General features: G+C 51.2%; 2 protein-coding genes across 7 annotated transcripts in view; one reads left to right on the top strand and one right to left on the bottom strand.

The window, feature by feature from the left end:
• Ptpa (protein phosphatase 2 phosphatase activator) overlaps nucleotides 1-8,886 on the bottom strand; it is a 29,777-nt gene extending 20,891 nt beyond the window's left edge. For 2 of the 3 annotated variants that reach the window (XM_048431988.3, XM_085681406.2), the window contains exons 1-3: nucleotides 8,610-8,886; nucleotides 4,099-4,196; nucleotides 1,919-2,005 (exon numbers count right to left, since the gene is read on the bottom strand). In XM_048431988.3, coding sequence (XP_048287945.1) covers nucleotides 1,919-2,005; nucleotides 4,099-4,196; nucleotides 8,610-8,640 — 216 coding nt within the window. In that variant the 5' untranslated portion in view covers nucleotides 8,641-8,886. The remainder of the gene's footprint in view (nucleotides 1-1,918; nucleotides 2,006-4,098; nucleotides 4,197-8,609) is intronic. The other variant, XM_048431990.3, reaches the window with a different exon arrangement.
• A 475-nt stretch (nucleotides 8,887-9,361) lies between these two features.
• Nucleotides 9,362-24,087, top strand: Crat (carnitine O-acetyltransferase). Of its 4 annotated transcripts, XM_087899784.1 has the most exons (15): nucleotides 9,362-9,597; nucleotides 11,084-11,221; nucleotides 11,861-12,124; nucleotides 15,626-15,744; nucleotides 16,875-16,928; nucleotides 17,415-17,580; nucleotides 17,726-17,900; nucleotides 18,419-18,597; nucleotides 19,027-19,127; nucleotides 20,372-20,491; nucleotides 20,584-20,706; nucleotides 20,803-20,938; nucleotides 21,309-21,371; nucleotides 22,469-22,606; nucleotides 23,313-24,087. In XM_087899784.1, the coding sequence occupies exons 2-15, from the start codon at nucleotides 11,195-11,197 to the stop codon at nucleotides 23,526-23,528; spliced, it is 1,881 nt and encodes a 626-aa protein (XP_087755910.1). In that variant the 5' UTR covers nucleotides 9,362-9,597; nucleotides 11,084-11,194; the 3' UTR covers nucleotides 23,529-24,087. The 4 variants fall into 4 exon arrangements, with proteins under 4 accessions (XP_087755910.1, XP_087755909.1, XP_087755912.1 ...); XM_087899783.1 differs by lacking the exon at nucleotides 11,084-11,221 and having other exon boundaries at nucleotides 9,363-9,597; XM_087899786.1 differs by lacking the exon at nucleotides 11,084-11,221 and having other exon boundaries at nucleotides 9,363-9,597; nucleotides 11,921-12,124.
• The last annotated feature ends 887 nt before the right edge of the window (nucleotides 24,088-24,974 follow it).

The following is a 24,974-nucleotide window of genomic DNA, read 5'->3' on the forward strand; positions in this document are numbered from 1 at the left end:
AGGCATACATGCAGACAGAATACTGTATACATAGTGAATAAAGAAAATCTTTAAAAAAAAAAAAAAAGAAGAGAAAAGAAAAGCAAAGAAAGTTAGAGCTGAGAGAGCCTAAGTGAGCCTGCTGACACGGAGCTAAGAACAGCAGAGGCTTTCAGCACACGATAACCTCTGCACATGGGATTCTAGTGGCTCCCCACCTCATGTCCTACATCCTGAGGGCCCAGCCACTCTACAGAGGGCAAGAAAGGACAAGAAGGAAGGATTATAGGTGATGAAAACATAATCCTGGTACTTGGAAGGCAGAGGCAGGAAGAACACAAGTTTGAAGGCAGCCTAGATTATCCAGTAAATTGGAGATAAAGATGAATTGGAGATAGAGATACGATTTAGTGTAGAGCTCTTGCCTAGCGTATGCAGAGTGTTAGGTTCTATCCCCAGCACTAAAAAAATCTGGGGTGGAGGGGAGCAAAGCCACTCAGCTGGGAGGTGGTGTGCGGCAAACTCTGAAAGACAATAAGATACTGCCAAAAGAGCAGTCCTTCAGTCAAGGCAACGACTGATCAGTGAGGCCTGCTCCCATAGACACTCTGGAGCAATTGAGGACCCAAGGGGATTGGTAGCTCAGTCCTGGCTGGGGTAATTATGAATTCTCCTTTAATTAGCTCCCCTTGATGTTTCCAGCATACTGGGCACTGCTGAGCTCATCCTCCCTGTCAGTCTATACCCAAAGTCACAGCCCCAAAAGAGACAATCCAAGGAGTCACTTATGGGCTAGCTCTCAAGGGCCAGCTGTCTCTCAGTGCAGTCCTAGCTCCTATCTAGTACAAAGAGCAAGACTATAACACCCAGCAGTTGACCTGGTATGAGGGCTAAAACGGGGCAATGTTAGGCTAGGACAGATGAAGAAACTAGGCCAGGACAAGGCCAGACCTTACTCAATAGGCCCCAGCAGTAACTAGAGGGCAGAAAGCCAAAGTGCTAAGAGGCTACTCAGCCACTGGTGTCTGAGATAAGAGGCTCAGGGTGGCCCTGGGCCAACTGGGACATGAACCTAAGAGGCCACTGGAAACCTGGGACCCAGTTCTGGAAGACGGCATTGCAACAGCATGTAGCAAGGAAGACTACACCCTCCAGTGGTAGAGGTGGCTGGTCATCTGTTCCCAGTCCATGCCTTTCCTAAAATCAAGTCTGTCTCTAAAACAACCAGAGTACCTGTTAAACAGGGGGATCCCCAAAGCAAGAGCCTGCCCGTGCTCTCTGCTCAGCATTTCTGCTAGGAATGAAGGTGAGGAAATGGCCCACAGATCTCCTTGTCAAATGCTCAGAACAACAGTGCCCAGGGATACAGCTGCAAAGTCAGGACTGTTAGAACAAACGAGGGGATGTCTCAGCAGTTATACCAACAGACAGGAGGTGTGCCTGTGCACTATCACCAGGGCTGTCCTGGGAAGGTATGGTGCTGCAGTTTGAACTCAGGGCCTAATGCATGCCAAGTATGTGTTGGATCTACTACAGAACTAGAACTAACCCTATTTTGGTCTCCATTGATGCCATGCATGCTTCCGCTAGAGATCTCTCCAGAGAACTCATCTACTACCTTAATTTTTTTTTTCCAGCTCTAGGTATGGAACCCAGGGCTGTGCGTATGCTAGGCAAGCACTTGGCCACATTTCCAGCCCCTTCTGTCATCTTTAATTTCAAGCTTAATAAAAAAATACCAATTAGAAAAAATACAGACTTTAAAATTGTATATTTACCTTGATTTTAGTTATAAATGTGATTTTATTCATAGATTTAAAACATTAGGAGTATGGGCCACAAATCTTCTGGCACTGTGCTAGGCAAATCATAGTCTGCATCTGCCTGCCATGGATATCACCCTGTGTGGGCTGGAGCAGGACTCCTTGCCTGTGCCTACCTCAGAGACTTTGTAGTCAAAAGTCAGTTTCTTCCCTTTCACACCTTCATTGAGAGTGAGGATAAAGCCGATGTAGTCAGCATAAGCCTGCCAAATGAGAAGAGGAGGGAAGGAAGATGGTGTCAGAAGACGGTAGCTCCACCCCAGTTACCCCAGCTGCCCCAGCTCCCACTCCCAACTCAGTACCAGAAGTAAACAGATAGCACCAAATACACAGGCTGCTCCATCAATAAAGCCAGCCATTCAGTGATCACAACCACAGCCAATTCCTAGCCAAGGTCTACCAAGTGCTCACAATTGCTGTAGGTAGTTTCTTTAGACAGTCCCACAGGAAGACACTGTTGTCACCACCTTACTAACAAAGAAACAAAGACTTTAACAAGTAATTCGCCCGGGCTGGGCTCAGAGGTTAAGAACACTGACTGCTCTTCCAAAGGTCCTGAGTTCAATTCCCAGCAACCACATGGTGGCTCACAAGCATCTGTAATAAGATCTGATGCCCTCTTCTGGCCTGCAGGTGTATGTGCAGGCAGAATACTGTATACATAATAAATAATAAATAAAACATTAAAAAATAGAGTTTAAAAAAAAAAAAAAGTAATTCGCCCATGGTTTTCCAGGACCAAGATTTCATTAGACACAGAGCTAGGACCCTGCCAGCCTAACTCTACAGCTGAGTCTGTACCAGCAGACATTTAAGGAATGTCCCAACACTCCCTTCCCCAGATCATCTCCCCAGGTCAGGGTGGCAGCTACAATGCAGAATCTCTGCCGCCAGCTGTTTCCTGCCCATAATCATGACAGCTGGCATACTAGCCCCACCATCAGCTGGACTTTCTTCCTACTTTGTTGCAGGTTAGGCTAGCACAGGGAGAAAAAACAAGAGATGCAGGCCCCTGGGAAAGTGGCTTCTGAGAGCAAGTGTCTCCATTCCATCTTGTTTCTTCTTTACTTCTTACTTTCTTCCCCTGGGACACCCATGATAAAACATTAGAACAAACATTTGGCATCTAGATTGGGTGAGTCTATACTAGAGCCCCCCATAAGCCTGCAAAATGGCCTCCAGCAGACCAGGGGGATCATACACAGAAACTTTTCCCACACAGGACAAGACCAATCCCTTGTTCTAACCAGAACCGGTGTTTGCCACGGACTGCAAAAGGTGGTGTCACAGACGTTCAGATAGCTAGTTCCAGATAAGAACAGTCTCTCAACTGGGAGGGTATGGACAGCATCTGGTGACATTAAGCAGGTAGAGTCAGGTCAGAGCCTGCCATTCAAGGACTGCCCCCACAAGACTCAACAGTGACAGAGCAACTAGGATGATGATGGGCTCCATTCATGGCCTCTGAGCAGCCGAAGGGACTACGGTGCTTATCCTGGTGAAAACTCAGAAAAGAACGTGATATCCATCTGCAACTGTCAGAGGGCAGGCTTGTGAAAGAAGGGAAGGACAGGTTCCTGTGACCCTTCCTACCCAATGGAGCAAGGCATACGGCTGCTCAGTGTAAATCTGGCAGACTTGGCATGGACAATCTGTCACACAAGCAAGGGCCCGTGTACCTGTCGTCTATGTAAATGACACTCTCCATGGCAGCTACAGACCTGGCATTAGTGCTGGCTGGAGCTGGGCCCAAGGCCCTCTCTAAGAATTCCAAGTGGTCTTTCTTTCCTCAGCTCTGGACTGGAAGACTAGCAGGCACAATTAGCTTTCTTCTGCCCACCACCTGGGCTATGCAGCAGAGAAGGCCAGCCTCCTGCCAGGGAACTGGATCTCAATTCCCAGCTATTTTTAGGGTAGTCATGTTCCTGGCTGAGGTATCCACAAGCTAGTCTCTTTTCCTCCTTAGAATTGGCTCCTATGTGTAGGTTCTTGTAAACAAGAATTCAAAGATTCAGCTCATTCAGTATAACATTAAAGAAGCGATGAATGATTTAACCAGAGTGGGATGCTCCAGACTTACCAGGGCCCCAGCCAGGCCTTCCTGACAAAGCAATTCTGTGCACTGAGTGGGAGGGAGGGAGACAGCTACCTTCTCATCTCCCTCCTTAGTACTGACAGCTCGGGTGCCGAGAACAGGAAAGTCGAGGGTTATACCCTGGGCTGTCTGGAAAGCTACCGATTAAAGAGCCTCAGATTCTCCCCCAGCTCCAACCTCAAGTGCAGGCGTCATTCGTACCTGAGACCGCTTCCATTTGCCCATATCTGGAACGGTGTGGATCTCCTTTTTTGGAATGATAAAATTCTGAGTAGTTGGAGGGGTCTCCTCTGAAGAATCTGGACAAAGAAAATGGAAGGGCAAACAGGTCAATAGTTCATCCTCCCTCCAACCCTCCTCTCTTTTTGGAGGCAAGGTCTCTCTGTATAGTCCAGGCTAGCCTAGACCTCACTCTATAGATCAGCCTGGCCATAAACTCAGAGAGCTCTGTCTTGTATTTCAGTCCATGGATCAAGGAGTAGAACAGCACACCCAGACCTCCCCCTCTTTTTTCTTTCTTTTTTATTTTGTTGGGTTTTGCTTTGGTTTTTTGTTTTAGATACAGGGTTTCTCTGTGTAGCCCCGGCTGTCCTGGAACTCGACTTGTAGACCAGGTTAGCCTTAAGCTCACAGGGATCTGCCAGCCTCTGCCTTCCAAGAGTAAAGACATGTGTCACCACCATCAATGGGCCTTCTCCTTTTACTGTTTTGTTTTTCCTTCTTCCTCCAAACCATTCTTCCAAACTAACTAATGTGAAGTTGTTGGGTTTTTTTGTTCTGTTTTGTTTTTAATTTTTTCAAGACAGGGTTTCTCTGTGAATCCCTGGCTATCCTGGAACTCACTCTGTAGACCAGGCTGGCCTCAAACTCAGAGATCTGCCTGTCTCTGCCTCCTGACTGCTGTGTATAAAGGCGTGAGCCACCACTGCACACTTCTCTCTCATTTTTAAAACAAGATACCAGCCTTTGAGGCCAAGTCAAACCCACCAGCTTCCAGTCTTTCATTTTACAAGGAGTGAAAACAGAGCAAGCCAGTCCTGGGGAGGCATTCAGGGGGATCCATGGAACCCACTGGCCAGAGCCTAGCTTAATCCATAGTTCCTGGTTCAGTGAGATAATCTGTCTCAAGAAAACATGAGGACAACAACCCAAAAACAATCTCTAACTGGACAAGACACTTAAAACAATAAAATCAAGCCAGGCGGTGGTGTACGCACTTGTAATCACTGCACTTGCCTGTAGTCTCAAGATATGGGAGGCTGAAGCAGGAGGATAACCATATACAGTAAATTCTCGGGCAGCCTGGGTCTGAAAAAGGAAGGAAGGAAGGAAGGAAGGAAGGAAGGAAGGAAGGAAGGAAGGAAGAAAAAATAAAATCAAGTTGACTTTGACAGAATCTTGTTTGGATTTTTTTGCTTTTGGCTTTTTTTTTTTTTTCTTTTTTTTTTTTTTTTGAGACAGGGTTTTTCTGTAGTTTTGGAGCCTGTCCTGGAACTAGCTTTTGTAGACCAGGCTGGCCTCGAACTCACAGAGATCCACCTGCCTCTGCCTCTCCTGTGCTGGGATTAATGGCATGTGCCATCATTGTGTGGTCCCAAAATAAGTTCATAAACTAATATGAAGACATTCGTAGGCTTTGTATTTCCTGCTTAGTGAAGGCATTTATATAATGCTGAAATAGTTTTGCTTGGAGTTTAAAGAGGAGTGTACCTCTTTAAGCACAAGAAATTGAATTCCAACACACCTGCCACGGGTTTCAGAGCACGAGCTCAAGCCTGAGTCTGCAACTGGGGACATGGTGGGTCAGCCGCATTTAAAAATGCAGCTCTCAGGAAGGTGAACAAGGCTCCACAGAACATAAACCTGCCCTGCTGCCTTCCTCTAAAACCTGCAGGCAGTAAAAGTAGCTGTGGCAAGGACAGAGCCTTCCAAGAGACATAGTGAGGAAACTAAAAGTACCAGAGGACTTGTAAGCCTAAGGGGAAAGTTAGAAAGTGAGATAAGAGCAAGATAAACTTTCCAGACTCAGGACTCAAAAGTAAAGTAGAAGGTGAAGGAAGGGAAAAGGTCACACACAGGAAGTCCACAAGCTCCCTCAGCCTCCTATTCCTCCCACCCCACACATATACTGTTCCCAGAGCCCCACCCCAGCCCTTTCTAATAGTAAATTGCTACTCCAAGTAAGATGCTAAATAAAAAGCTTTAAAGCCAATCTGCTGAGGAGCCAACCACAGTTTATGGGGACACATTTTATGAGGAATGTCTTCCCCATTGCAAATAAACAGCCTGCATATGATCTTTGGGACCCAGGCCTCTTGTAAGAGACCTATCTATTCCCTGCAACAAACTGCCCTCCAGACACTATTTCACAGAGGAGAGGCCTACAGGCCTGGCTACAATCCCAAGAGCAGAAGCCACGTTATATGAAGCAGAACAATAAGTCCCTGAAGAAACACAGTCAACAGAATACACATTTCCAAATCAAAACCAAACAAAAGCAAAAGCAAACAAAAACTAATAGAGACAAGAGTACAAGAGAGAGCATACCCACAGCTTCTCCAGCCACAGGCTGCCTCTGACACAGGATTCAGAGCCAATGGACAGTTTAAGATCAAAACATGAAGAGTTTTACGGTGTTCCTTAAAAACCCCAAAGTAGCCCAGGTGCAGTAATACATCACTGCAGTTCCAGCATTCAGTGGATAGAGGCAGGAAGATCCCCAATTCTAGCCAGCCTTGGCCACATAGTAAAACCTTGCCTCAAAAGCCTAAGAGCTGAGCACTGTGGCCCACACCTCTAACCCCAACTCTCAGGAGAGGGAGAAAAGAGATCGGGTACTCAAAGTCATTCTTGGCTGTAGGATGATTTCCGGGGCAGCCAGGGCCAGTGGCCTTGTATCAAAAGCACATGCTGGGTGAGCTCTGTTCCAGTCTGGTCTACACTGTGAGTTCTAGTCCTGGAAAAGTTCTGTGTGGCATGTGCAGAGAACACAATCTTCCTAGAGAAATTTGGAGATACACAGTGATACCCTGTATCAAAACAAACAAAAATACCCACAATGCCCCCCAAGAGTGTGCCTGAACTATCACTTCCCATTTGGATGTGATATGTTTACCTCCACTGTGTACCCGCCACACCCCACGCTGGTCACATCTGATGCCCACATATTCCATGAGGAAAGTTGGATAACCTCATTTAAAATTACATTTCTAGAGTATGCGTGCGCACGTGTGTGTGCATGCACATGTGTGGATGTCAGAGGAGAACAAGCAAGAGTTAGTTCTATCCTTCTACCTTGTGGGTTCCAGGAATCAAACTCAGGTCACCAGGCTTGGCAGCAAACACCTTTACTTGCTGAGCAAGAATATCCTTATTTTCAGTCTACTAAAGGACACAGAGGTTGTGACTTGCCATATTAGTCTGTGTAACTCCAAACTTTCCACAACTTTACAGAATTTCTCACCAGTTAATAATCTAAAAACTCCTGTTTGGGCCGCGGGCGCTACTCTCGTTACCTGCCATAAAGCTGCCCTTCATAGGTGCTCAAATCTATTTCATTTCTAAAACATAAGTTAAAACTGATAAAATTGATTTTAAAAAATAACTCCTCTGGGCATGATGGCACACACCTTTAATCCCAGCACTCAGAGGCAGAAGCAACAGATCCCTGTAAATTTGAGGCCAATCTGGTCTACAGTCAAGGCTACACATATATAGTGAGACCCTGCTTTCAAATACATAAATATTATTTCAGACTTCAAAAAGGGGCTGCTTCCAGAGACTGTGTCTTTCCAGAAGTCACAGATCTCCCCAAGGTTTTTGTTTTGTTTGTTTCAGTGCACAGGTTCTGGTCCCCACAGCGCTTCCCTGTCTTGAGGGACCCTCATTCCAACATGAGTCTGCCTGCCTATAGCTCCCAGCTCCTGCTGTCATCCCCTCAACTCATTAGGACACATCCACAGAGGTTTGAGCATAATTTAAAATAAACGCCTGCTTTTGAGTTCCACTATGCTCATCGCTTTCTCTCTACTGAGACTTTCTTTGGGACCACAAAATATGAAGCGTGGCCGAAGGATCATGAAACGCTTTCAAAACATGAGCTGTGTTTGGCCAAACTATTCATTCTCTGTAAGAATTTTCCGGGCCTTCTTAACTGCACAGAGTCTGCATACTGCTTTCTTCTCCAGGAAGCGCCGGCCTGTGCCTCTGCCCTAGTTCCTTGCGATAAACTACAATGAGGCACAACGTAAATAAAAGTCATAGACGGTGATGCCACCCACCCGCTCATCTTGCACAAACAGCCTTTTTAAATTAGTGGTTTAGACACCAAGGGTAGTTTCTCTCGACTCCGCAGACACTGAAACCCCGGGGAGGGAGGGAGGGAGGGTGATGCAGGGTAGGCAGGGCATGGAGGAAACTGGCGTGCGAGCGAGGCCGAGGCCCACTCGAGCAAAGTCTCATAAAGAGGGCAGCCTCCTAGACCTCCCTCACTCCCGACCCCAGGCATCTTTCACCCCAGCACGCTCTGCCCTGCCCAGCCCTCGGACAGCCCCGGGCTCTCCAAGTCCGGTCGCCCTCCCCGCCACCCGCCTCGGCCCGGGAGGCCGGCAGCTTCGCCTCTAACGCCTCTGCATCTCCTCCCGCTCCTGAGAACCCCCCCCCCAGCCACACCCCTCTCCTATCCGCAGGCCGGGGCCCTCCAACCGCCCTACCTGGCGGCGGCTGCCGCTCGCCCTCAGCCATCTTCTCCGTTAGGAGCCGGCGCGGATGCTCGCAGTTCCCGCTCAGCGTTCACCCCGCACCTTTCCCCGGCTCCACTAAGCTTCCAGAAGGGAAATGAGCGCCGGCCGGCTACGACCGGAAGCCGAGAATTAGAGTCACTCTCGTGGAGGCGGCAGCCATGCCAGTGCGGGGCATTCAGGGAGCATGCCCAGCAACTGCCGTCTCGCGGCGGCCGCGCCGACAGACAGCAGCGGCCATTTTGGTGCGGGGCGCCGGGAGCATGCGCACTAACGGCTGCCGTCCGCGAGCCAACTGCAGGTGCTGCCGCCATATTTGTGCGGGGCGTCCGGCTTCGGGGGAGGGGGGAATATGTGGCAGCCATATTTTTGAGGGGCAAGGCCACCTGTCATCCTTGTGAATGGCACTGAGCCTAGCCCCAAAGAACCTGAGACAGTCCCCTGTCAACACAGTTATGTTTTCCTGCAACTCGAGGAGTGACGTTCAAGGACACCAATCGGACTTGCTGGACGCCCTCAACCGCCTCAACCGCCTCGACAGCCTAGGTGGCGTTCGGAGGCTGACAGCGCGAGCTGGACTCTGGCCACCGTTGGGACCCGAGACGGCGGCCCGGGGCCTGGCTGCTAACGGCTGACTCGGAGACCCCGGCGCCGCAGACCCCGCCCCCGCGATCACGTCCAGACTTGGCCCCGCCCCCGGCTCGCGGATAGCGGCCCGGGACCGCGACCCGCTTAGGCTCCGCCCCGTGAGTCCTGCTCCACCGGCCGCCCGCCCGGCCCGGTGGGCGCGGGGCCGCCTCTCCTGGCTGGCAGCGGTGACTCGGTGACCTTGAACCTAGAACCCGAGAGGGGAACCCACTGACCCCATAGAGGCGCAGACTTTGCCCAGCGCGAAGGGCGGAGCGGACCTTGTGTCCGCACACAGGCTGGGACGATGTTGGCCTTTGCTGCCAGGACCGTGGTGAGCATGCCCGGGAAGGTTCGGGACCGGGGAAGGCGGGCGGGCCGTGGGCTGTAGGGAAATGACAGTCCAGAATCCCCACACCGGCTGATAGGGTGCGGTCTGCAAGGTGGGCAGAGTAGAGCGACCAGGTGAGGGGCGGGATCGAACCCGAGACCTCTGGTGCTCATTGTCAACGACCCAAGAAAAGCCTAAGTTCCAATCTTTTGCATCTTCACACCCCATCCCGCTCCTCCTTCATGCTTTCGGGTATTCTGATTCAGACACCCTTCGGGACCTCCTGGCTAGGACTCAGCCTCAGGCCCGGTTGCTTTTGCCCCCACCAGAGCCACTTTTCCAAGCCTACCCAGTTGGTCATTCTCCTTGAGTTCATCGGGTGCTCACCCTCCCCCACTGTATGTGACTAAGAGAACTACGGTGGAGACTTGTACTGAAAGTCCCCGGAAAGGCAAGGAGGTGGCAGGCAGCCCTTTGCCATTCTTCCCCAATGCTACTATCCTGATGTGAGCTCCTTACTGAAAGTCCCCAGAACAGGCAAGGAGGTGGCAGGCATCCCTTCGCCATCCTTCCCCAATGCTGTTATCCTGATGTGAGCTCCTTTTCTCTCCGATTCAAGCTTTCTGTATGGCTGCAAGCTGTGTCTCCATCTCAGACACTGAATTGGCAGCTAAAGGTACCCATAACAGTTCAGACCAAGGCTCTTCTAGGGGTCCTAGTAGCACCTGAGAACCGCCTCGCCCTTTTCAAAAGCTGTACACCATCCCAACAGACTGCTTTTACATCATCCTCTGGGACCACCATACTGGTACAATCACTTTAATGCTAGCGAAACTGTAGCAAGAAGATGACAATCACATCCCACGACTCTGCTAATCAATTTAGCCCAATATCCAGACGAGAGTCCTTTGGTTTATTATTCATACCAAAAGTACTCCAGCCCCCAACACGCCCACACCCACTCTTGTGATTGCAACCTGAATGATCTAGAGCTCAGAAAAAACAAACAAACAAACAAACAAAAAACAGATTTTGGTAGGGGGTGGCCACCAAAAGCCCCTGAGCCTAGAAGGGAAACAGGTTTGTAGCAATCACTGTCCACTAGTGGCCCTTTCCTGCCATCTTCTGTCTTGCATAGTCCCAAACAGGACTGATTTCAGGGCCACGGGTTAGCAGCCAGGCTGTTTCCACCCTCCAGCCAAGTTTTCCCCACATCAAAAAGATCTATGGAGATTTTGACAGGTGAATTTTTAATACCTTTTGGCTTGCCTCCCTGGCACTGGGCCCATCCAAAGAAGAAAGGAGAAAGTCCAGGTTTCCTCCTACTCCAGTGCCTACTTCCAGCCCACTCACCAGCTAGAGAGACGTGAAGGAGCAGCTGCTGCGACCCTGTAGCCACCACGGCTGCAGCCTTAGATGCCACCACATCCCTGGCTGCTGCCTCGCTGCTCCTCAGCCCTGAAGTGTGGATCTTGTCTTCTCTTTCCAGCCCGGGCAGGTGGCTGCCTCTTGCTAATTTCTGCTCGTCCAGTTGGTAGTGCAGTTAGGCTTAGAGATCCAGCCAAGGCAGACAGACAGGGCTCACATCCTCAGTCCTGCCATGGAGGACGAGCAGCAGAGAGAGAAGGTATGGAATGGAGCTTCTGCCGCTTGCCTGCCACTGTGCCAGCAGCCTGGGACCTTCCTACCTCGCTTCCTGCCACCTCCGGAGGCTCCTGGACTCTCCCTTCTCTCTCTGCTACCTCTCACCCTCCATGCCAGGCTACTCAGCTCTCTCACTGCCTCACCACCCCATACCCCTGATCATCACCCCACAGTGAAGAGAAAGCCCAGAGCCTAAAGCTTCACCCAGAAGCGCTGTCACTGTCTGATTCTCCTGTTTCCGATTCCTTCCTATTTCTCAAACTGGAAAGGGGGGGGGCGGAGTTGGGGACCTCTGCTTAGAGAGCCAGTGGCCGCCTCTCTGCTGACTAACTTATCTGCCCAGGGTAGAAAGGATAATGGGTCTTGTGCATCCTGATAGGTGTGAGGCCCCCTTACCTCTGCCACCCCAACAATGTCATTCATCCCTGCCCCTGCCCTTTGCTAGCCTCCCTGCACCCCTAGGCTCCTGAGAGGTGGGACTCCTATACCTGGAGGGCTGGGCATCCAGAGAAGACACCACCCATTAAACTGTCTTTGCCCCAGGGATGGCATATAAGCGCCTAGTTTCGGGAGAGCTGCGCTTCACTCTGAGAGAATGAATAAGCTGTTCTGCTTCCCTCAGGTGAAGCCCCTGGGCCTCCTCAAGCCCTCCTCCCTGATGAAGGTTTCTGGTCGCTTCAAGGCCCACCAGGATGCACTGCCAAGACTGCCCGTGCCCCCACTGCAGCAGTCCCTGGACCATTACCTCAAGGCACTGCAGCCCATCGTGAGTGAGGAAGAGTGGGCCCACACCAAGCAACTGGTGGACGAATTTCAGACCTCAGGGGGTGTAGGGGAACGCCTGCAGAAGGGACTGGAGCGCAGGGCCAAGAAAATGGAGAACTGGGTAAGTGAGACGGCAGCATCCTGATGGTCTCCCGGGGCCCCGGGTCCTCCAGAGCACCCCTCAGCTTGTTTGTTGCTGGCTGCATGCCCACAGTCTCCCCATACCAGTTGTTCTGGCATTTTTATTTGTTCGTTTGGCAGAGTAATTACCATCAACAAGTGCAGGATGGGCAAGAAGGACCTGGCTGCAGCCTCTCATGGGGGAGGGGGAAAAGGGTAGAAACAGGATTGTAAATCAGTAAATCAGTAGGTGAAGTCATGGGTTTGGTTTTTTTTTGGGGGGGGGTTGGTTTTTGTTTTATTTGTTTGTATTTTTTTAAATAACTTACTTTTTTAATTTTATATACATTGGTGTTTTGCCTGCAAGTATGTCTGTATATGGGAATCAGATCCTTTTGGAACAAGAGTTACAGACAGCTATAAGCTGTCATGTGGGTGCTGGGACTTGAACCCGGGTCCTCTAGAAGTGCAGCCAGTGCTCTTAACTGCTGAGCCATCTCTCCAACCCCCTGTTTGTGGTGTTCAAGACAGGGTTTCTCTGTGTAGCTTTGGAACCTGTCCTAGAACTTGCTCTGTAGACCAGAATGGCCTGAAACTCACAGAGATCTGCCTGCCTTTGCCTCCCGAGTGCTGGGATTAAAGGCGTGCACCACCACCACCTGGCACATGGAGTTTTTTAAAGGTCATGCTGGCTGGGGTTGCGGCACTTGCCTGGCATGTATGAGACCCTGAGTTTCAGTCCCAGGACTGAAGAGAGAAGAGCTAGAGATACGGAGAGCAGTGTCTGTTGGGGGAGGACAAGGGGAGAGGGTGTTGGATTTGAGGGCATAGGTAGCAACAGTATGGCCTGCTTTGGGTCAGAGCCTGGGCCAGAGTGTTCAGAGCAGGATAGACAGTCAAGGGAAGGAATGTAGACTTGTGGGACAACCTGAGGCAGGGAATTTGTGTCACCCTGAGGTTGCTGTACAAGCTCCTGGTTCTGTATATAGTCAGTCAGATTAGTTCAATTTTCAAAACACAGCTACACTGGTATATGGTACATATTTTTATAATCACATTATACACAAAGGTTTTTTTATATATATATAAAAAAAAAAACGGGGGGCTGGAGAGATGGCTCAGTGGTTAAGAGCACTGCCTGCTCTTCCAAAGGTCCTTAGTTCAATTCCCGGCAACCACATGATGGCTCACAACCATCTGTAATGAGGTCTGGTGCCCTCTTCTGGCTTGCAGACATACACACAGACAGAATATTGTATACATAATAGATAATAAAAATAAATAAATAAATATTTAAAAAAAAAACAAAACGGTAGCTCCAGCTGCCAGGAAGAAAGCAAGAGCAGGAGCCAGAGGCAATGATGAAGCCAACGTCTTTCCCTCGAGGAAGATGTTGATGGCCTGGGCCTGGCACACGGAGGTAGGGCGTCATGAGGCCCAGGGCTCAACAGCATTTGCTGATGCAGTGGGACTTCTGGGTGGGAAGTTCCCTTTTAAAGCAACTGGGGGAAGAAGGTCCCAATATGAAGCCCAAGGAAGAAGCTGGCTAAAGGGGAGGGACAGCCTGAGCTGGGTGAAAAAGTCACCCTCAGTCTCCCTGGGGCATTGGTTCCATGGCCCTGCAGATACCAAGATCTACAGATGTTCAAGTCCCTTAGGTCATTCAGTGTTTTTGTGTCACTAAATAACTGCCCCCGTGGACCCTAAGTCATCTGATGTATATCTAACACGCCATAAATGCTGACAAGTATGTTGCATAGTTTAAAGGATAACTGTCAAAAAATAAAGGCCTATGTGTTCAGCAGAGATGCAGTTTTTTTTGTTTTTTCAAGTTCTTCACCTAGGCTGGATGGATCTGTAGATACAGAATATATGGAGGGAGAACCCCAGATCTGGGCTGACTGGGGTAGGAATTGGGAAGTACCTTGGATGGGTGGGCCTCGGCGGAGTCTGGAGCCCCGGGTAGGAAGCAGGTGAAAGTTGGCAGGGGCAAGCACTTGCTGAACCTGAACAAGCCAGGGTCTTGGACTATAGAAGTCAGGATGCTGGCCCCAAAAGGATCTTAGAGATTTGGGGTCTAGTGACTTTCTGAGTTTGTTGAGCCAGGGAATCTTTACAACCGAAGACTCTGACTAGAGCTAGGCTGCCCACTCTCCACTCACAGCGCCCTTGAAACATTGCTGCTTCTGCCAAAGGACACCTTCTCCCCAAGTTCTAAACTGTAGCTAGGGCCCTGAAACCCCTGTGGTGTGAAGGCCCCTGGCCAAGAGGTAGCCTTTGTCTGCCTCCTTCCTACAGATGAAGAAACTGTGACCTAGAGAGGTAGATCATAGGCAGGTCCTCATAGCTGCTCCCAGGAAGACCCTGAGATACACAGTGGCGTTACCCAGCCTGTGACAAGTCACCTTCCCTTCCCTCTTGTCAAGGGCCCAGGACGAGTGGCCTGATGCCACAGACTTCATAAAGATAGGCTTTGTACTGTGTAGACAGATCCTGCTGCTATTTAGGATGGCGTGGAGCACACTGAGAGGCCTGGGTCTCAAGAGGTTTAGGAACCTGCAAGAGATAGGTGTAGCATGGTGGTACATGCCTAGCACATGGGAGACAGGCCCAGATCAGCCTAATCTGCACAGCCCTAGGCCAGTCAGGGTACATGGTGTGATCCCTGTCTCGAAAAAATTAAAAAATGAAGGGAGGGTAGGTGGAAGTTGCTGGAGACAAAGGACAAACACCTACTCTAACTTACTGTGAGTTGTATCAGCACGGAAGGCTAAAAGGCACTGCTGATGCCATGCCTGAGGTCATCCCCTGAGAGACCCTGTCTATGGGGCAGAAAAGGACACATGAGTAACTTACCCTCTCCGTGAGTTCCCACTTAGAATTACCCTGACAACTACCAGTGTCCAGCTCCTAGTCTAAGGCCACTGTGAAGGACCAGTTCCTGTGGGTGACCCTGACACTGGGTGCTGGTTCCTCAGACAATTACCAACTAGAGATGGTTGAAAACCCACTTCCTGGGCATCATCATCATTATTACTATTGTATGTCATTCCTTCTGTTTTAGTCTGCATATCTAGGGATGCATTTTTATTTACAAGTGTATTATAGTCATTGGTGGGAAATTTGTAAGATAAAGGGAGGGTATAGTTCAGTGACCAAACGTGCTTGCCAGCATGTACGTGAGGTCCTGGGTTCAAGACTCACCAGCACACATACACACAGAAAGAAACAAGAGAAAAGCTTCTCACTCATTTATTCCCTTGCCAGGTTTGCTTCCAGTCTTTTTCTCCCAGGTCACTCTGTTTGCCAGTGCTGTTTGCTCAGGCTCAGGGGAAGATGATGGGTAGGAGCAGGGAAGGGCACTATGAACTTCAGCATTTGCTAGGAGACTGTCCTGCAGAGAGGCCAAAGGACAGCAGGGCCAGCTAGGTCCCTAGACCTGGGGAAGAAAGGGAACCAGGTACCTGTGCTCTACTCCTGATCAGCCCTGGTCCTTTTCCAGCTGTCTGAGTGGTGGCTCAAGACAGCCTACCTCCAGTACCGCCAGCCCGTGGTCATCTGCTCCAGCCCAGGAGTGATGCTGCCCAAGCAGGACTTCGTGGATCTGCAGGGGCAGCTCCGGTGAGTGTCTGAGACTGGCACAAGGCTGGCCAGTGCCCATGGTCAGGGCCCTGTGGGCTTCTAGAACCCTCAAGTCCACTCCCTAGGAAACTGGAAAAGCCTTGGCCCTGTGCTTTTACCCTGCCCACAGTCTCGTCTTACAGATGGGGAACTGAAGCTCAGAACAATGAGGGGACCCTCTCCCATGGGCACAACTCAGTTAAGAGACCAAACTTCTAGTGCCAAGGCTTTGGAGCCATTCACCCTCCAACCTTGCCCTGAGTCCCTCCCACTCTGCTCAGCTGACCACACGGCGACCTTTATACACAGTCCCCTTTCCACATTCAGCCACGTCACCTGCCCTGGCCCTTGTTCCAGTTCTCCCAAAGATAAAAATACTAGCAGCAGGGATCTCCAGGAGCCTGCCACTCATTACTGCCACCAGCTTCTCTTAAAGAGACCAGGGCAAGAATAGAGAAAAGCCAGGAAGGAGAGGAAGAAAGAAGTGTGGCTCAGTGGTTGGGTGATTGCATGCATCAGATCTTAGGTTCCATCCCTAGCAATGCACACGCACAAATGATAAAAGACCAGTGCCTCCTGGTTCTGGACGGATTCAGCCCGGGAACTCAACCAGCCCATACTGGAACCACAGATGACCTCAGGCATTGGGGAACAGTTGGTGTGAACTAGGAGAGCCCTCTTCCTAAACCCAGATAATCCAAGGAGGAAGAGGTTGGCAGCAGTGACCTGGGAATACAGACTCAGAAAGAGAAAAGAGCTTAGCAGCAAGAATACTTGGACCCTGGAGGGACCCTTCTCTATCTCACTACGGTAGCAAATCTCCACATAATGAATACTTGAGACCATGGTTCAGGTCCTTGGTGGATGTCAGTCACCACTGGCCTCTTACCTAGCCATAGTGTGTGCCGCTGTTGATCAGCACCCAGCAGATACAGCGCTACCACCTGAGATGATGAGAAGAAGCTCAGAAGGGCCTCCCACTGCTGTGGGTCCACCTTGAACTCGTCAGGCCTCCGTACACTGAGGGGGTGGAGGAGTGATTCCATAGGTCCGCCCTTGGCTCATCCTCCTCCTACTCAGGTTTTCCACTGGATGACCACACAGTTTCACATCTCCACTTCATCCCCTAGGTTCGCTGCCAAACTCATCGAGGGTGTGCTGGATTTCAAGTCCATGATTGACAAGTGAGCAGCCCCACCCCAACCCTGACTACCTTGCCCACACCTGCCTAATACCATAGTTGCCCCTGACTCGCTCTGGCTCTGGACTTCAGTGTGTCAACCCGGGCACTGAGCCGGCCCATGTCATTTTCATTTCCTATTGCCCAGCCTTGGAAAGAGTTGAAGACAGTGGTCAGTGTGAGAACATTTAAGTCTTCTGCTCTAGCTCCTGGGACTTCTGGTGACCTTGTCATCCCAGCCAAACTGATCACAGATGCCTGTGGCAAACTGAAGCTCATAAAGGGAGGGGGGAGTTTGTGAGTGACTCATAAACAGGGTCCCAATCCTTAGAAAGTATAGGCCTCAAAACACCCTTATGCCCTACTGGCTCCTCCTCATGCTAAAGAGAAGGCCCCTCACCCAGTTCCAAGTAGTACTAGCAGGTGTCTGTCTGCCCCAGCCTCTTCCCCATCCCCTTGGCCAGCGACCCCTTCCTGTGTCCTCCCACAGCGAGACCCTGCCAGCTGAGTTCCTGGGAGGAAAGCCGCTGTGCATGAACCAGTACTATCAGATCCTGTCCTCCTGCCGTGTGCCGGGCCCCAAGCAGGACTCTGTGGTGAATTTCTTAAAGACAAAGAAGCCACCCATGCACATAACTGTGGTGCACAACTACCAGGTGGGCACCACTGCCCTTCTGAGGGGCCACAGTCCCTCCCAGCCCAAGTCCAGCTCCTCTGCTGCAGCCAAGGCCAGGAGAGGCTGGTGGGTGTTCTCAACCTGAGATCACCCAGGCCCCTTCTCTTCCACGTCTGACTTCACAGTTCTTCGAGCTGGACGTGTACCACAGTGACGGGACGCCCCTCACCTCGGATCAGATCTTTGTGCAGCTGGAGAAAATTTGGAACTCGTCACTGCAAACCAACAAAGAGCCTGTTGGCATCCTCACCTCTAACCACCGCAACACCTGGGCCAAGGCCTACAACACCCTCATCAAAGGTGCCTCCAGGGCAGGGGCTTTCTTATGTGCCAAATAGATCCAACATGAGGCTGGGGCAGCCACTGTTTCATTGACCCTCTCAATTTGGAGCTGATGTTACTGGCCCATTTTATAAATGAGAAAACCAAGGTTCAGGTTGGTGAGGCCAGTTTCTTCCTGTGAAGTAGCAAGTTGGATTTAGACAAGTGTTGTGACTAAGGTGTCCTTCTCCATACTCCCTCTACTCCCAGAACTACCCTCATCAAATCCCATACTGGTCATGGGCATAGATTGCGGGTATTAGATCCCTGACTTCCACACCAGCTCTCCATGTGACCCTAGGCTTCTGAGTCTGTAGTATGCCAGGAGCTGGGCCCTGCCCTTTGGGGTATATGGGGATACTGGTAGGACCTTGTTGAGGGCAAAGCTCTGAGCATACATCCCAAACTCCAAACATGCCCTAGTTGCCCCAAAGGTGGGGAACTACTCAGGAGACAGCAGGCTCTGAGGCTCCCTACACTTACCCCAACTCCTACAGACAAAGTAAACCGGGAGTCGGTGAACTCCATTCAGAAGAGCATCTTCACTGTATGCCTGGACAAGCCAGTGCCCAGAGTCTCAGACGATGTCTACCGCAACCATGTAGCAGGCCAGATGCTGCATGGTGGTGGCAGCAAGCTCAACAGTGGCAACCGCTGGTTCGACAAGACACTGCAGGCAAGTGAGGACCTGGCGGGGCCACAACCCTAAAGCTTGGTTCACTGAGGCTCTCGACTTTCTGTCCCCTCCTTAGGCCCAGCGTCCCTAGCCTCCTGCTTGTAAAGGAGGCTGAGGACGCTGCTGTAATTACCGGGCAACCAGCCTGTTATTAGCTGGCCTGCACGCCACCGACACCCCCAGCGTAACCCTTCAGCATGTCAGAGACAGTCTGGGGTCAGTCAGAGTGGTGCACTCTGGGGATGCCTTCCTCATAGTGCAGGTGCAGCAGCGCTGCTGGGGTGGTGTGCTTCTGCTTTCAAGCATGCTGAGCAGTCAACACAGGGACAGGAGATGGCTTCCGGGGACCCTTCCTGTGAGACCCACCCAGAGAGCCGCCCTCCAGAGGGTCTGACAGGGTTGATAGCATGGGCCCTTTCTCATCCACAGTTCATTGTGGCAGAAGATGGATCCTGTGGGATGGTTTATGAGCATGCAGCTGCAGAAGGGCCCCCCATTGTCGCTCTTGTGGACCATGTCATTGAGTACACGTGAGTATGCTTCAGCGTCACTCCCCAGTTCCTGATGGCAGGAGGTGTGCAGACCTAGCCTGTGGAGATATCTCACTCTCATTTTCACCGAAGAGTCAGTCAGTCTCTCTCTCTCTCTTTTAGAAAATTTTGTTTTGTTTGTTTTTCGAGACAGGGTTTCTCTGTAGCTTTGGGGCTTGTCCTGGAACTTGCTCTGTAGGCCGGGCTAGCCTCAAACTCTCAGAGATTTGCCTGCCTCTGGAGTGCTGGGATTAAAGGTGTGCACCACTACCACCTAGTTTAGATGACTTTTTAAAAAAAAAAAATTTATGTATTCTATATATATGGGTACTTTGTCTGCATGTATGCCTGCACACAAGAAAAGGCATTGGATCTCACTATAGATGGTTGTGAGACACCAAGTAACTGCTGTGAATTTAACTCAGGACCTCTGGAAGAGCAGAGCAAGCCAGGACGTGGTGGTGCAAGCCCTTAGCTGCAGGTGGGTCTCTGAGTTCAAGGCCATCCTGGTCTACACAGAGTGAGTTCCCAGACGGACAGGACAGCCAGGGCTACACAGAGAAACCTCGTCTCACAAAACAACAAAGTAAAGAGGAGAGCAGCCAGCAGTCTTAATCGCTGCTGCAGAGGCTGTAGTTTCCAGTCACACCTGGCTTTGAATTTACCTCTGGCTCTGTATATCCCAGCTTTGTGGCCTTAGACAGGGTTCTTGTTTTCCCCAGACCCTCTTCATTTGGTCTCTGTTTTGTTTTGAAATAGAGTCTCAGCCAGACAATGGTGATGCACATGCCTTTAATTCCGGCACTCGGGAGGCAGAGGCAGGTGAATCTCTGTGAGTTTGAGGACAGCCTGGTATACAGAGTGAATTCCAGGACAGCCAGGACTTTACACAGAGAAAACCTGTCTCAAAAAACAAAAAACAACAAACAAAAAAACAGAAGAAGAAAGAAACCAGGTCTCACTATAGCCTGGTTGCCCTCTAACTCGTTAAGTAACCAGGCTAACCTCAAACTCACAGAGATCCACCCACCTCTGTCCCCGAAGCCTACACTACATATGCCAGCACACCTGGCTTCCATCTGGCATCTTGAAAGCTGGGGTGAAATCAGTCTTCACAAGAGCTGACCCATGACTTCTGAACCTCCTACCCCAGCTGCAGGAACTCGTCTTCCCCTCCTCAGTCCTAGGGACACTCGGGCTTCCGTGACACCAACGTGAGCCTGAAGCCCCCCTGTCCCATGCAGAAAAAAGCCTGAGCTTGTGCGGTCTCCTATGGTGCCCCTGCCCATGCCCAAGAAGCTGCGGTTCAACATAACCCCTGAGATCAAGAACGACATTGAGAAAGCCAAACAGAACATCAGCATGTGAGTGCATGGCTGTGTCCTGTCGGGGAGGGCCAGCCACAAGGCTGCCAGCTGCCTGCTTCTCACCCATGCCTCCTGCACCTCCACCCCAGCATGATCCAGGACCTGGACATCACGATACTGGTATTCCATCACTTTGGAAAGGACTTCCCCAAGTCAGAGAAGCTAAGCCCTGATGCCTTCATCCAGATAGCCCTGCAGCTGGCATACTACAGGTGCACCTGATCACCTGCCCCACGGAGGAGGAGGGGAGGGGAGTTGGAGGCAGCCGCTGTGGAGAGGGGCCATACTAAGATCCACCTCCCATCCAGGATCTATGGACAGGCATGTGCCACATATGAAAGTGCCTCTCTGCGTATGTTCCACCTGGGCCGCACTGACACCATCCGCTCAGCCTCCACAGACTCACTGGCCTTTGTCAAAAGCATGGATGACACCAATGTGCCGGTGAGTGGTCTGGGGCAGGATGGGTAGGCCATGCTGGGTCATCCTTCCTTTCCTGTTCACCTTTTCTGTGCAAATGGATTGCACCCCGATGGTATTCTAGCCCCACGGTGGGCAAAGGGAACTTAACGGAAGATGGAGCCATGAATTTAGTTCTGAGCTTCCTGGCACCCAAGGCGAAACCATCTCTCCATCTGTTCATAAGAGAAGCCGGCCAGCCCTCTGTCCACTCACATCAGCAGCGAGTGCTGGGCTCTGGAGAACGAGGCCACGGTGGTTCAGTACTTGCTGTGGTGTTGGGTGCAAAGCGAGCTGCTAACAAGGGGGAGGAGGGGCAGCACTTCAGCTTCCTCTTTTCCCACCCCACCCCCAGGAGCAGCAGAAGGTGGAGCTGCTTCGGAAGGCCGTGCAGGCCCATCGAGCCTACACTGACCGAGTGAGTGAGCCCTGCTGTCCTTCCTTACTGTCTATTACCACTCTGCTTGTCTGTCTGTTCCTGGGAAGAATTGCCTCTTCTTGGAGCTCTGGAGCCCCTGGGAATCTCACTATTTTGAATTAATATCTCCAGGCTGGAAAGGTGGCTTGGTGGTTAAGAGCACTGACTGCTCTTCCAGAGGACCTGGGTTCAATTCCCAGCACCCACATGGCAGCTCACAACTGTCAGTAACTCTGGGATCCAATACCGTCACACAGACATACATGCAGATAAAACACCAATGCACACAAAATAAAAATAAATTTAAAAAGTAATTAATATTACCATTTGAAGGTTGGTGATACCAGGGTCAACCTAGCCACTGCCCTGATCCCAGTTCCATGATGGCATTGAGCACATCGTGTTGTGCACGCTCCCCAATGGCCCAGCAGATGGCATCTCTCCTGCTCTCCAGCAGCTGAGGATGCAGCCAGCCAGGTGGTGGTCTGAGCATTAGTAGGTACAGTGTGTCCATGCTACAAGCAAGGCACACATAGACACTGCCTGTCATAGAAGGGCACAATGCCCCATGTTACCCAACATGCAGACACTGCCCTGTTAAACCCACGTGCAGACCCCACCTGACCTTGTTCCATGGCACACACGGACACTGCTCATCTTACACGCAGACACCGTCTAGCTTTCACTGAACCGCTCATTACCAGAGCTCATGTTTGGTTTGGTTTTTGATTTTCAAGACAGGGTTTCTCTGTGTAGCCCTGGCTGACCTGGAACTCGCTCTGTAGACCAGACTGATCTCAAACTCAGAGATCCACCTGCCTCTGTCTCCCAAGTGGTGGGATTAAAGACGTGCACGACCACCACTTGGTAAAAGCTTATGTTTTAAGCCCTGCACTGTTCTGCCTCCCTGGCCAGTTGTCTATTCCTCTATGGCCCTAGTTTCCCCATCTGGGAGGTGAGGGCTCTTCTACCTGGACACCTTGACCTCATGTTTCTGAGAGACCAGTGGCTAGAAGGGGCCGCACTGCCACAGACTCCCGAGGAGAGCAGGGATGTGACCCTGCAGCACCTGCCTCTTACAGTTCCCCCTCCCACAGGCAATCCGAGGGGAGGCCTTTGACCGGCACCTGCTGGGTCTGAAGCTGCAAGCCATTGAGGACCTCGTGAGCATGCCCGACATCTTCATGGATACCTCCTATGCCATTGCTATGCACTTCAACCTTTCTACCAGCCAGGTAGGCCACCGCCTTAGGTGCCCCCAGGATGGGGTGAGTAGAACCCACTGGCAGGGGCTGAAGTGATGGCTAAGAGCACTGGCTGTTCTTCCAGATGACCCAGATTCAGTTCCCAGCACCCTCATCAGGTTATTTACAACCACCTCTAACTTCAGTTCCGGGTTAGCTGATGTCTTCTGGCCTCTGTGGGCACACACATACATATGGCACACATACCTACACTCAGGCATACACATATATAAAATACGAATAACCTTTACAACCCACTGGCAGCTGGACCTTAGGAGTAATGTGGCCCACACAGGTCACCGTAGGCTCATTGCCAAAGCAGCTGAGTTCCCAAGCAGGAGCTCAGGGTGGGGGCACTGCTGTGACAAGGATGGGAAAGCTTAGGCCTCTAAGAGAATCGGTTCCATTTGTAAATGACTCCCTGATCAATACCAACTAACACGTGCTGGGTGCTGGGACACAGTTGGGGACGAGCCATAGTCCCAGGAAACTCCCCAGATCTGTGGAGCACAGGCGGGGAGGCAGTGCTGGGACCAGAGGAGCACCGCTGCTCTCTCTAGGAACATGAAGGAAAGCTCACCCCATGGAGAAAAGGAAGAGCCCGAGGGGAGTGGATACAAAGGCAAACTGGTACAACCAAGGGGTAGGAGGGCTCCCGCAGGCCTGGCTATGAAAATCTTGAACCTGCTATCCCCAGGTGCCTGCCAAGACAGACTGCGTCATGTTCTTCGGCCCTGTGGTCCCAGATGGATATGGCATCTGCTATAACCCCATGGAGGCCCATATAAACTTTTCCGTGTCGGCCTACAACAGTTGTGCTGAGACTAATGCTGCCCGCATGGCTCACTACTTGGAGAAAGCTCTGCTGGACATGCGTAGCCTACTACAGAACCACCCCAGGGCCAAGCTCTGAGCCCAGGCCAAGGCCTGCCAGTACCACAACCACGCCTTCTTTGGGATGGACACCTGCCATGGCTCAGTTCCTTGGTTCCTGTGCCCTCCAATTTGACTGAGCCAGGGAAAATTTCTAACAGGGCCCCAAGATCCAAGCCAAGTGCCTTCCAGGTCCTGTTCTCAGCATCTGCCATAGTCCAAGTGCCAGGGTTGAGTTCAGCTCACCACCATGAGCCCCAGGGAAGGGAACCAGGCTAGCCCTTCTCTTCTCAGAGCTGGGGCTGTAAGGAGCCCCTTTCCTCAGCCCTGGCCAGTCACTACCATCTCCACAGCCAAGTTGAAATCTGTCACCTATAAACACCCAAGGACCAGGACTCAGAGAACTATCCAGTGCTGAGGGCTCTCAGCCCCTGAGGCCTTGTCTCCATCACCCACCCCGAGGTGCCATCTCCCAGTTGCTGCGCTCTTTCTGGTGACTGTGCCCCAGCCTTCTTGTTTCCATTCAGCTTGTCCAGAACTACATTCATGGTTGCATATGTGAATATTCCAGGTGATCAATAAAGAGAAGCGCTGGTGAAGACGAGCTTCAGCTGGGGGGCAAGTAGAGGACAAAGACCTGGCCTTGCCACCCTAGCTATCTCTGGTCCTGAGAGCTGCTGTCCAGATAGCCAGTCGGCCAGTATGCTCCCAGGGAAACCAAGAGAAGTCCTCAGCTGGGCTCAACTTTGGTGCTGAGCCAGGGATGGTGCCAGACCCTAGAGGGTCTTTTTCTATAGCACCCTCCTAATGTCCTGGCTTCCCAAGTCCATGGCTAGTGGGGTGCTACAGACCTGAAAGCCAGTGCAGCTGCCCTGCTCTGAACTCATCAGGAGGGGTAGTGAGGCAGGGCCCCTGGCATTAGAGGCAAATGCTTATTGGAGGAAGCCTAGGGAATCAGCCACCAGATCAGAGCCATGTATTGTCCCCAACCCTGATATCCTGCCCAAGACCCTGGGTACACATGTGCTTGGAATGCAGGGCTGGGAAGCTGTCACATCTGTGAAGAAAGTGCTTCGTGGCCTGACTGACCTATGTGTCACCTGACCTGTGGCCTGTACCAGTTTTCCCATGAAACCTGTTCGGAGGAGTTAATGTCACTGTGCTACTAAATGGCACAACTAAAGGTCTCAACTCAGCCCAGTCTCACACCACACCCATGAGCTGTCCTAGGGCAGCAGGTGTGCAGAAAGGAGCTGTCAGGGTGTGGCCCCAGAGAAGAGCTAAAGCCCAGGCAGGGCTCACTGTAACTTAAAGACCGTGACAACAATTTCAAGTCCAAGATACATTCTTTCTCCTGGGGTTACTATTGTCACAAGTCCTAATTGTTAAGATTCTACCCTCCCCCACCATGTGAGGACCGTGGTGACCTCCCATACACCCTCACCCAGAGAGAGTGGCTGTGCACCTTGGCATAACCTGCCAGGAA

The sequence above is a fragment of the Myodes glareolus genome, chromosome 21 (assembly GCF_982192425.1).
Source record: "Myodes glareolus chromosome 21, mMyoGla1.1, whole genome shotgun sequence".
Classification (NCBI taxonomy): Eukaryota; Metazoa; Chordata; class Mammalia; order Rodentia; family Cricetidae; genus Myodes; species Myodes glareolus.

Excerpts from the sequence above, each read along its gene's own strand:
- Crat (XM_087899784.1), top strand. The coding sequence starts at position 11,195 with ATGGAGGACGAGCAGCAGAGAGAGAAG. Across the intron at positions 15,745-16,874 it reads GATCTGCAGGGGCAGCTCCG|GTTCGCTGCCAAACTCATCG; the intron begins GTGAGTGTCTGA and ends TTCATCCCCTAG. Across the intron at positions 18,598-19,026 it reads GGTTCGACAAGACACTGCAG|TTCATTGTGGCAGAAGATGG; the intron begins GCAAGTGAGGAC and ends TCTCATCCACAG.